Here is a 12,938-nt window from a genome sequence, read left to right on the forward strand (position 1 = left end):
ATAGCTGGGTCAAATGGGACTTCCAGTCCTAGTTCTTTGAGGTATCTCCATACTGATTTCCACAGTGGTTGCACCAGTCTGCACTCCCACCACAATGAAGAGTTCCTTTCTCCCCACTCCCCCCACCAGCATTTGTTATTGGTTGATTTCTTCATAGCAGCCATTCTTTCTGGGGTGAGGTGGAATCTCAGGTTTGTTTTCATCTGCATCTCTTGAATGACCAGTGATGTTGAACATTTTTTCATGTGTTTATTTGCGGCTTTTACTTCTTTGTCTGAGAAATGTCTGTTCATTTCAGATGCCCATTTTTGAATTGGGTCTTTGAATTTGGGAGGTCTGATTTTTTTCAGTTCTTTTTATATTCTAGACAGTAGACCTTTGTCTGAGGCACAGCTGCTAAAAACTTTTTCCAACATTGTAGGTTGTCTCTTAGCTCTGTTGGTGGTTTCTCTTGTAGTGCAGAAGTTTTTAATAAGATGAGATCCCAGTTGTTGATTCTTTGTGCTCAATGTACACTATTTAATAATATATGAAGAAATAATTTACTCAGTAACTATCAGTATATGCCTTTCAAGTCACTTCAAGTTATTTGTACACTTTTAATAAACTTGAGAGTCCAATAGGACTTAACAATAAGAGTGTACACAACATGCAGACAATTACAGTAATATCCTTTGCTGGCTTTGATCTTCCTAGATTCAATGTAGTTATAACAACAAATTGTAGATGTTTGTAGAGTAATGTTTTATCACAAGTATCTACAGTTGGTAATTGCAGACCAGGAAGACAAAGGCCTGTACTTCTTCCAACACTCCTTAACCAGGTGCCATAGTTCTTTTGCCTTCCTGAAAATTAGAAAGGTGTAGAGGTCATTTCCAGATATACACCTATGCCTCCTGCAGCTAAGGCCTCTGACCTTAGAATGCCCTGTCTCTGCAGATACTCTAGGAGGGGAGCTAAGGCACACATAAGTGGTTTTAGCAAAAAACAAACAAAATAAACAATGACAATCACAAGTGAGAGATGCATAAGATGCAATGGGAATTCAGAAGAGGCAGGGGTCTTCCTATTTAAGAGATATCTTACCCCATCCCATGAACCACTTTTTTTTTTCCTGGAGGTATTAGGGATTGAAATCAGTATTTTTGTACTGAGCTACACTCCTGCATCCTCAACACCATTTTATTTTAGGACAGTGTCTGACTGAGTTCCCCGGGGTGGGCTCAAACTTGTGATTCTCCTACCTCAACCTCCTAGAGTGCTGTGATTACAGGCATGTGCCAGCTAGGCTGAACTACCATTCTTGATAATATTCCACACTCCCTTGCCTTCTCATTCTTTGTCATCCTTTGCCAAATGGACATTGTGTCTGCTTACTCTACTGCTGCACTGGAGCGGATTTGCCCGGTTAGAGGATACCAAAGGTAGGACAGGTGGGCATCACTATGCATTCATCCAGGGCTTCTGCCTATGGTTATTTGTCCAGCTGAGGAGTCAAGTGGGAATTAGCACAAAAGCATCATTATGGACCTAGCAGAGGGCCTGAACTCATGCTTGCAATTCTATAATGAGCCCTCACTACTGCTTGGGAGTTCCACTGTTTCTTAATCAAATGCCTTCCTCTTTCTTCTTAAGGACTATTTCAAAACTTCTTTATTCTCCTGAGATCACTCACCATGCCCCCCACAGCAATGGTTCCTGCTTTTTCTCTCAGCAGATGATTATGCCCTGTATTCCTTGAAGACAATCAAATTAAGGAATTGTTTCTTCTGACACAGCCTCACCCAAGGACAAGCCCTGTTTCCTGGGCAGCCTACTTCCAATCACGAACCCAGGACCATAAATATCTGGTCTTCTCACTCTGACGTGGGATAACTGGAACCCTCTCCTCCCAATACCTTAGCAGAGGCCTTCACTGAGATTGCACTGTAGCCTAAATTCTACCTTTGCCAGACCTGTTTCACACCTTCCTCAAGCACTGCTCCTCTAAGCACTCCCTACAGCATTTCCCGCATGCTAATCTGTTTGAATCTGCTTCCCAGGAAATACATGGCCTACTAGGTCTGTCCTCACTGCTTCCAGAGCCACTTCTCACCGTCCTCTCCTCCACTGATCTGTCTGCTTACATCACCCTGACCTTAAGGCCTTTGAACATGGAACTAGCTCATTCCTCAGAACTTTACCTGGTGTTCCTTGGCCTCTTTACCTCTTTACCTCATGTCTCCTCACCTATGAGAGCCATCATTTCAAACAGAGCTTCATCCCAAGAAAAATGTCAGTTTCCTTTATCACAATCTCTTATAGAACCATGTCTTCTCTTCTTACATTTAGATTTGTGTCTCTATACGCTCCCAGAACTGAAGGATGCCAGCAGGGCACCTTGGTTTTGCTCACCATTGCATCCATGATGCTTTGTATATGTCCAGGTGGTGTGCTAAGTGCTAGATGTGTAATGGGGAGCAAGACAAAGCTCCTGCCCTTGGGGGGCTTACATCCACTGAGAAAGGCAGTAAGGGGGTTAAATGTAGATTTCTATTTCCCAGGTTAGTGACCTGGACAAGGTAACACAATCACTAAGAATAACTGAGATTAAATTCAAACTCTAAAGCTGGGGGGTGAGGGGTGACAGTAACTTACTAAGTTGTCCCATTGTGGTCTGAAATAGTGCTTCTTCTGAATTACATAAAAAAAGTTTCTCTGCAAATTCCTTGTAATTTGGAACTGCACTGCCCAGTGTACAGTAGCCACTTACTATGTGGCTATTGAGCCCTTGACATGTGGCAAGTCTGAATTAAGATTTGCTGTAATTGCAGACCTTCAAAGGGGAGGGGTGGGGGTTAAATCCATCTTTAATGTATATTAATCACATTAAGATACTTTGAATATATCAAACACATTAAAGTTTTTAAATGTAGAAGTCCTCTTATCTGATAATATTTGCACATACAGGCAACTGAAGTGTTCAATAAACTAGGAAGAGGCTGCTAGCCTTCTATCCCTGAGCAAACAGGAACCTTGGGAATAGAGTGGGTTAATTACATGAGTAAATTAAGTTAATGTTGGCTAAGTGAATGTCAAATCTAAACAAAAAAATAAAAACACATGGTATTAAAGGGAAATGCAGTTGATAAGGTACAAAGTAACAAGTGACTCCATTAGGTAGGTGAATATTTGGTGATAAATGATTTGGTGAATGTGGATATTTCAGTGGAGTAGGAGTGAAAGCATGAACTTCAAGGTAGAAGAGACTAGGCAAAGTTTAAGAGATGAACAACTATATTTAAGAGAAATGATGTCTATTTCATTTGGCTTGAGTCAAAGGATTATGTGGTTGAGGAGAGTAAGTTCTTACTGATAAAAAGTATAATTGCTACAGAAAATAATCATTTATATTGTAGAACTTTAGCTTAAATTTAGCTAGGAGAAATGAGCCCAGCATATGCTGGAGTAATGGCAATGTTTCCTGTTACCCCACTTAGGCTTGATTTTTAACTTATTACTGCATAATGTACTTACAGAAAAGTGCACATATCATTAATGGTAGAGCTTCATAGTACAGCTTGAATTTTCAAACTGTGAACATAACCATGAAATCAGCACCCAGAGCAAGAAATGGATTGCAGCAACCTAGAAACTCCCTCATGCTCCTTTCAACAATCCTCTCAAGCAGGGTAACCACTAACTTCTAAGAGCACACGTTAGCTTTATCTGCTTTTGTACTTTTATACAAATGGAATCAAATACTATGCAATCTTTTGCACCCAATGCTTAAACATCAGCTCGAACCTCAGATGACCAAATCCTAGCATCAGCATTTTGTAAGTCTGGACAAATATCTTAACCTAAGTCTGTTTCCGTATCTATAAAAGTATATTGTAACAGTGCTTATCTTACAAGATTACGAGAATTAAACGCAATTTTATTTGTAGAGGGTTTAGCATAGAGGCTAGCATATGACTGTTACACTGAACTTGTACTTTTAGTCTGTGGAAGACTCCATTGAACCACCTAATCCAGCTAATTCTGCCTACTGGAGGGGAAAGAAATCCACATTGTCCAGGCAGACTCCAACCATGTACACATGCAACAAGGTACTTGGTTACTTGGTCCATATATTTTTTCCCAAAGGAAAAGAAATATTTTTATTATATACTTATCTTCCCCTTCTAGAATGTAGTATCAGTGTCAGTGAAGGGTCATGTACTGCTTACCACAGTATTCCCAGTACCTAGTACAAGACATAGTAAGCACTCAGTTAAACTAAGTAAGTCCTAACTGTCCTAGGACTTAAGAAATTATGTCAGAATCTGCTCAAACCTTTGGAGCTATAGTTGGCAAAATTACAGTTCAAATAAAGTGAATCTCCCTCCCTCTTTTCCTGTGCTAGCCTGGAAAATCCAATCAAACCAAGTACATTCTGTACTTGGAACTTAAATAAGCACACAAATCTGAGAACTTCAGAAATAACGGCAGCACATTAACTACTTTAAATACTGAGTTTGCTTCAAACTCAACAGCTTTTAATATATTTGTGCTAAGATACTAAAGTTTTCAAAAACACATCAGTCACAAGTAATCTTTTCCAAGTGTACTTTATCTTAGTTTTCTGATACATTTCAAATATTCTTGACCATATCTGTACTCATTTTTTAAAAAGACTAGGGAAAGTATAATATTCCAGTGGAATTCCACTTAGTTCAGTTTACTATTACATAATCTCATAATAATATTAACAAATCATTTTTTCCTCAGAGTAAGAAGTTATTTCTTCAAATATTATCAGTTTTACATTAGAAGTTAAAGGTCTGAAAGGCTAGCAGACCTATCACTCTAACTAAATAAAGCAGGAAATCATATGGTTATAAAAATGAGCTAAAAGATTTTAAGAAAGTAATAGTTTTGTGATAAAGCAAAAGATTTCATGCATATTAACTATGGTTAGTATTCTGATAGTCCTAAGTAACTTTTTAATTATTTCAATTTAATATTTAGCAAGATTTTATAATCAGTATACTAGACAAAGAATTTTTCACGAGATGTGATCAAATTTTTTATATTTGTTTCTATCTGATTACATATAAGGTGAGAATATGCTCAATCTATTCAACAGTTTTATTTCACACTACAGATAGACTGGCATTCTGATATCATGTAGCAGTCTCATAAAGTTGATATTAGCCTTCTATAGAGAGGTAAACTTATTTTCAGTGAGCTAATTCCAACCGATTTCTGAAACTATAAGCCTAAAGGAGATGATAATTAATTCGAGGGAATGCAATGCTGCCAAGACTGGGTACTAACTGGCCTTGCCTCTAAGACTTCCTGGTCTCCTTGTGCAGTTTCTTGTTATTTCTACAGAATGAATTCTACAGAATTAGAACATAGTACAAGCTGAGAATTTACAACAGATTTTAATGTGGGGAGGGGGGCTGAGGGAAGGATAGGAGATTACTCAATGGGTGAAGGAAGAGAAGCAATATCATTTAGAGATAGAACAAAGGCAGGGTGGATCACAATTGTGAAAAAGAGTCACACAAGTATCTAAAAGGAACTTGAAAACGTGGTTCTGAATGATGGTCAGTAAAAAAGTCACATTATGTAATAGGTAAAATAACCTGTAAAGGGAGTTTTAAGAGGAAAAAAGGCCCAAAAGCAGAATGTTGGATTCAGCCCTTAAGGATTTTGAAACACAAAACCAAAATGAAATAGGCAATGCCAAGTCAGCTTGTACACAATGTTTTATTTGGATGTTAATAAACATCAGCATTGTATGCAAGATTCTCTTACAATAGGAAATTTTCTCATATATCAAAAAACTAATTTTAATCAGGATAATTGCTGTATTAATGCGAAAACCTTACAAACAAAATGCAGTATGATATATGTGTAGTCAGTTTCCATGCAAGTATGGCTGCTACATGTATGTCTGGCATTTTATAACATATTGAAAGAAATTCAAATGAACACAACAGTTTAAAAAAAGGTGACTTAAGATGCCTGACATGTTTATGATTAAAAATCTTGCAAAAAGCAACAAAGCAGTTAACTGGAGGATTCAACCAATACCAACCCAAATATGTACTATGTCCAAGAAGCCCAGGCTTATCCACAATATATTACCTTAGGGATAATTTAATGCTCAAGAAAAATTATGCTTCAAAAGCCTAACTTTTCCAAGATGTTATATTTTGGTGATTGGAGACTATGTGAACCCAATCCAGCTAAGGGCTACATTTTTTAAAAACCAAGAAACAAAAGCCATTATGTACTATTAGTCCAAGGTAACTGAAATGATCCAGTCTGATTTTGCCACAGTCATTGGTTTTACAAAGTGAAATTTTCTGTGAGAAGTTCATTAATTAGAAAGCAATCAAACACACTTTAAAAATGTGCTAAGAAGATTTAATTGGCTTATCTGTTATCATGAGGCATAATCTTAGTACCATACATAGTCTTCACTTCTCACTAACATATAGTATGCAAAATCTAGCAAGTGGATTTAAATAGCTTAAAACCTTATAGGTCTACTGTTCAAGAGTTAGGCATTAAAATACTTAGTACTTCCATTTCTATTAACATAAAAACATAGCAGAAAAATCTTAAAACTATTTTTGTTTTGTTTTAAGGCAGAGTATTTTGGCATTTGTAAGGATTTGCCTGGTAATGGTTGATTCCATTAAGTCAACTTGAGAACCTGCCATCATCTGCTTTTTATCTTTTCACACAGTGCAAGTGGTGGTCGCTCTTTCCATCTCTCATAGCAGCAAGCCGATTCTGCTATTTTTTATAGCAGCATACTTCAGGAGTGGAGAGGGAGAGAGTGTGTCAATTATAAATAATTCAAACTACAGTGTACAATTCTATTTGCCTGTCAAGTGTTTAAGTTGACAGCACACCATTATATGTCTCAAAAAATTACATAAAATCTCTACCAAAAGCAAATAAAGACATTCTTTCAAGGAGAAATAAAATAAGTGCAAACACCTAAAACAGGCAACTGAAGCAACTGTTGTATCCTGTAAAGAAACACAAAACATTTATAAAAGGACAAAATATTTTTATAAATAAAAGATAATGTTCTCTACTTCTGAAACTTTGAGTAAATATAATAAACTTCTAAGTGCAGACTGTTCTCAGAGACCAAGGTACCATATTATTTTTTAAACAAAATTCAAAAGTTTCAAATACATATATAATCACCAGATTAATTTATATGACCCAATATAATTTAAAAAGAAAATATTAAATTATCATTTAGTACACTTTTAGAACTACTTTATAACCAACATGATTTAAAGGGTATAGTGCAATATTTAGGTAGATGTGACATACAGTATAGATATTGTATTCTTTGCAGCTATAACTTACTGTTTCATATTTAAAGGTCAAAATTGTTCTTTACTATGTTATCTATAATGACAGGAAACAACATTGACTTCTAGACACCCTGTGTACAAATAAATATCTACATTTAAGCTTTAAAAATGAAAATAAATTATAAAAACACATTTCCTTCCAATTTACAAATGTTTCCTGCTTCTACATACTGTACAATACATTCAACAAAACTCAGCTTTTCTGAGATTTATGAAGAAAATACTGACTCTTTACTAATAAGGGGGAAAAAACCCTTTTCAATGCTTTTTTAAGTACTATGCTCAAATAAATACACTTAACACTGTAGTTAATTTTAATTTCTCAAAAACACCAAGAATGAGTAGTGCAACTTTCTATTTTCTTTTAGACTCCTTCCTACTGTGTTTCTTTGTAAATGGTAGCCAACTAGCGCATGGACAAAAGTTCATAAAACCATGTGTGCTTTCCATGCATAGGCTAATTTCAGAGATCACACATTCTCATATACTTTATAACAAAACTGCAGCCTCAAGAGGGTAGTAACATATATCTTGTGAAGAAAATGTGTGAGAACTTACTTTTGCAGTATTCATGAACATTGGGTTTTTTTCCTATCTGTAAAAACAATTTCAAAAAAAACTCATCTCTTTAAAAAAAATAGGCAATGAAATTGCCTATGTCTTAAGTGGCTTATTAACTTTTTTTGCCTGCTCAGTATAGAAAACAGATGTAAATTGTCTTAAGACTATATTAAAAATTTACAAATGAGAAAAATTTCATTGTAACCTAATTTTGTATAGAATACAATAAGATAATGGGACATTTCACCCATTTTAGTAACGATTACAGTATTAGAGCTCTTGAAGTGCTGCTGGTAGCTGTGTAAGTACTCAAATATCTTCTTGCTTGTTCAGTCATGATAAGCTGGTCTTCTGTCTTTCCATACACTACTGTTTCCCATTCATAATTTGACTAGGAAGGAAATATCAAAAGTGATTTGAAAATTACTAAAAAACTGTCCATACTACTTTACTTTTAAAAATCAACTACTTTAATCAATTGAGTATAATTACTGTAAAAATGTTTTGATAATGGCACTGTTTCTTCTTTATGAAGAAACATATTATGCTTTATAAATACATACTAAAATATTTCTAATCTTGTTTTAAAGTCAATTATTTCAACTATCTATATTGCTCACAGGCTTTTGGAGACAGTGTAAAAGTTTTGTTCCCAACAACTCTTCCCAAATCAAATGAGTCTCAATATGGAAAGAAATGTTAAGTCTCTACTGCTTCAAAATTTTGCAAAAGTTTTAAAGAGAAAGAGGCTTGGCATGGAGCTCAGTGGTAGAGGAACTGCCTAGCATGCAACAAGGCCCTGTTTGAGCTCTAGCATCACCAAAAGGAAAAAAAAAATTTTTTTTTAAAGGATGTAATGTCAAAAAATGAACCAAGAATGCTTTAAGACTTACAAATTAGAAAATACATTCATTACACAAAGTCGAGTTTGATTTGTTTTCTCTTTTTAAAGAGTAAAAAATACTAAATTATAGGTACGATTTGCTATATAATAAACTTTCCCCCCAAACTGTGTTAATTAAACACTAGGAACTCAAAAACATTTAAAATATATTAAAAGAATGTGTTACATGGTTCTTTTAAAGCAGTAGCTTAAGACAGATGGGAGGTGGCCATATCTGACTGCTAGACATGATTTCAAGGAATGCTTAAAAATCAGGAATATTATGCTGCAGTTCTTGTGGCATAAAGAAGAAACTTTCCTCCTGAATTAACTCTCATATTCTCTGGGGTTAACTCTTAAGATAATTCAGTAAAAAATTTTCCAGCATTCACATACATCTCTATCTTCGCCACACAGCAACATAAAAACAGATTTTGTTTTATAATTTCTGAGCCAAAGAGTTTACTGGGAATCATTATACCAACAAAATCATGCTGAAACTGCTTCTAACCACTTACCCTTTCAGGATAGCAACTAGGGACATATATTTGTTACAGGAAAAGAGGTGCCAGAAGTTGAATTGGGAATCTATAGGAAATAGTGCTTAAGAAAGCACCAAAAGTTTTTGGCTACAATTGCAATTGTATAGTTGATATGCACTCTACACCCAAAATCTACTCTGAGTGAAAAAAAATCATGAATGTTTAGTTACTATTAAGTCAGTTTCAAATTTAAAAGTATAATTTGTGATCAGTATGTCTAAAGTGATCATTGAATAAACAACAAAAAAAATCACTAAAGAAATTTGTAAATCCATACCTGAATATTCTTTTCCAATTTAACAACTTTGGAAGTGTTAGGGTTTGGTTTCTTTTTAGTGAGTGTATATGTTTTGTTGGCTGAATTTATATCTTGTTTCTCAGGAGTCAAGTTGCACCTATTGTCTTGTATTTCCAATAGTGGTATCACTAATAAGGATGTTGTAAATATATTTTCTGACTAAGAAAAAAAAAAAGGAAAGAGGGAAATAACTAATTCAAAAATGGAAACAAATAGAGGGAATACTCAGTAAGTAATAATGGAAGGCCTGTTCATTTCCCTCCAAGTATGCATTTGGCTCTGATGAAATTTGTAGTAATGCAGTAATATTAAATATTTTGGGAATGAAATAAAGATAAATACTGAAATTTAAAGCTTTGAAAACTATCATTTTTGTACATCATACAGAAAAAAGCTAACTCCTCAAGTATTAAAATAAAAGCAAAGAAGTAAAGTACACTTTAGAGTTAACAGTTTCTCTCTGAATTCTGCGGAATACTACTAAAGGAATCTGTATGAATCGCTGATAAACTAGACACACAATGAGTAAAAATACATTAATCTTCTACCAACCTGCATGTGTGAAATATCTTCAGTCAGTAGTTGGGTGCCTGGTTCTTCTTTTTCCCAATTATCTAAAATTAGTGATTTTCTGACTTTCTTCACAGAAGTAGTATGCTAGAACGAATAATCATAAAGAAGCACTGTAGCCAAATCACTTGGACATAAGGACTTTTATGAACAATAATAGTAAGAGATTACCTCTTGTTTACAGCTTTTATAATCAGGTTCATCTTCCTCTTTGAGGAATATGTCTGTTCCAGTTTCTTCTTTTAAAACTTCTCGAATATCTTCCTCCAAGAAGGCAAGTGGCTGGGACTAAATTGTTTTTTAAAAAGGGTTTTAAAAAGTTGCTATGAGACAATTCTTTTTTCTCCCCATATATAGAAAACCTAGTTTATATGTATATTTACCAATGCCCCATGATAAATAGACTTATTATGTATTGAAAGATATACTATCAAAAAATATTTGAAAGAAAAAAAAAAACCTATCGTTTATACTTTTCCATTACTGGCATAATTTTCTCCTACTCTCTGTAGATACTTAAATTAACTAATCAGTTTTATTTCAAAATAATTTCTAAAATTACTAACTTACTACCCCAAAACAGAACATGACTGAACTATCCTAGAAGAGGCTGGTATTTTTTAGATCACATTTGATTTCTAATGAACTTGTCAAAATTTTGTATTTGTCTAGAATACCCATGGCTTTTCTAAGGTTTCAAAGGTAACAATATTTATGAAAGTATAAATAACCAGAACACTTTGTAATTCTAGTCATTCATGAACTATTGGAATCACTACTATTTAACTAGCATACAGGGGAATCTGTGCTCAATCTCCAGCATTACAAAATAATAATAAACTAGAGAAAAAAACACCAGCAACTAAGTGCATACTTCTATTTGAAACTCAGGCCAAACTCCTTTATTTCTATTATTTCTTTCAGCTTCACAATAAAAATGTGGGGTATGTTTTATGATTTCCTTTGCACAGAAAAGGAAATTGAGCCTTAGGGAGGTACCCTGATCAATCAGCTCCCTAAGTACTATTAATTGCTTATGTATATCAAAATATTATGTTATTCTACTCCAGGTAACTGTTACTGAAACTACTAAAATGTACGTTTTAGTATTATGAAAAAGGTTTCATAACTACTATTTTGCTTTCTTAAAATGCTATAAAAATTTAAAAAATGATATACACAAAATAAAAACTCAAAATAAGCCAAGTAGAGATTTATTTACAGTCAAGGAAAAAGATTAACAAAAATAAAAATTTTAAAGTAATAAAACTGTTTCACTTTCAGTGAACATCTTTTTTTTTAAATGTTAAAAATCAAAGTGATAAAAATTGTAGGAAAATGGACGCACCTTGACACCTAATGTTAAGTGAACTAAATCAGACACACAAGCTTAAATATTTCATGGTTCCTCTTAAATATGAGAAACCTAAAGTAGAAATGATTAAAAAACAAAATAAAAGACAGATAATAGGAAACAGGGAGACAGATCTTTTGCAAAAGGGAAGAGGACCAAGAGATGGGGGCAGGGGATAAAAAAATTAAGATGTGCTATGTACATGTATCAACTCTCCACAAGGAATGTAATCATTATGTATTGCAAATGTACCAATAAAAAGAAAAGATAAAAAATTTAAAGTGATAAAATCAATTGTTTTATTAAAAATTTGGAAAATCATTCTATAAAAGAATATACATACCACAATTTTAAGAGGTCCATATTTTCTCTCCTGAGCAGCAAGTGCATTCTTAAAAGGAGTAGGAGTTCTTGGTGTGGTACCCAACATAGATCTTCTAATAGTAGGTGTTCTAAACCTATATAATCATTTACATATTTGTATTATAGTTACAATTTGATTTCACATAAGTCAAGCAAACCAAGGCCAAGCTAAAGCATAATTAAAATTTTCTGGCATATGTACATGCTTTATTTAAAATTCTAGGGCTACTTTATTATTATTTTTTGGTAAGGGAATTGAACTCAGGACCTTTTGCATGCGAGGCAGGTGTGGAGCTGCTGAGCTACATCCTAGGCCCTAGGGCTACTGTAAAGTGTGGCTGCCTAAATAACTTTTACTCCAATCAATCATCTTAAAATATTAAAAAAAGACTGTTAGAAAAAAGTACTAAAAAAGTTGTTTTGCTTGCAATCAAAGTTTTACACTATTTAAGCCAGTTTTCAGTTTTCTAAGAATAAAACATGAGGTTTTGACAAGTTCTACCCTATTAGTGTAGGAATTGTGATACATTCCATTTATTTGGACAAAAAGCTAAGCTACCCTTGACATTATGCTATCTTCTCTAGCACAATTATTTAATACCTACTTACCCTACATTTTCTTTTTGCTCTTTGGGGGTTGTTTCTTTCTGAAGAGGAGTTGTAATAAGAACTTTTTGTCCACAAATAGGAGTTGATGTAAATGAAGGATTTTCTATATTAAGTTGTTGATTTTCAGGACATGTATTGAAAAACTAAAAAAGGAAGAGAGTTTAAGACCATTTTTAGAACAGCAAAATCCCTATACAATATTAAACTATCCGATTTTCTCATTTGCTTTAGGAAAAAATTATCAATATTACATTTACACTATTTCAGGGACAGTAAGCTTCATAAGGGCAGGCATTTTTGTCTTTTTGTTCATTGTTACTCCACAGTGCTTAGAATGGTGTTTAGTACAAAACAGGCATTCAAGAAATAGATGTTTAACAAA

General features: G+C 34.0%; 1 protein-coding gene across 4 annotated transcripts in view; it reads right to left on the minus strand.

The window, feature by feature from the left end:
• Window positions 1–5,400: 5,400 nt before the first annotated feature.
• Mybl1 (MYB proto-oncogene like 1) overlaps window positions 5,401–12,938 on the minus strand; it is a 33,926-nt gene continuing 26,388 nt past the window's right edge. For 2 of the 4 annotated variants that reach the window (XM_021256068.2, XM_004842103.3), the window contains 6 exons: window positions 12,557–12,699; window positions 11,928–12,042; window positions 10,402–10,518; window positions 10,213–10,317; window positions 9,640–9,819; window positions 5,402–8,328 (listed from right to left, as the gene is read on the minus strand). In XM_021256068.2, coding sequence (XP_021111727.1) covers window positions 8,200–8,328; window positions 9,640–9,819; window positions 10,213–10,317; window positions 10,402–10,518; window positions 11,928–12,042; window positions 12,557–12,699 — 789 coding nt within the window. In that variant the 3' untranslated portion in view covers window positions 5,402–8,199. Of the gene's footprint in view, window positions 8,329–9,639; window positions 9,820–10,212; window positions 10,318–10,401; window positions 10,519–11,927; window positions 12,043–12,556; window positions 12,700–12,938 lie in introns of all 4 variants that reach the window. The other 2 variants (XM_087190417.1, XM_004842105.3) reach the window with 1 other exon arrangement.

This window comes from Heterocephalus glaber, unplaced genomic scaffold, assembly GCF_053883595.1.
Source record: "Heterocephalus glaber isolate CG9 unplaced genomic scaffold, H.glaber_assembly_v1.0 deba00001553, whole genome shotgun sequence".
Classification (NCBI taxonomy): Eukaryota; Metazoa; Chordata; class Mammalia; order Rodentia; family Bathyergidae; genus Heterocephalus; species Heterocephalus glaber.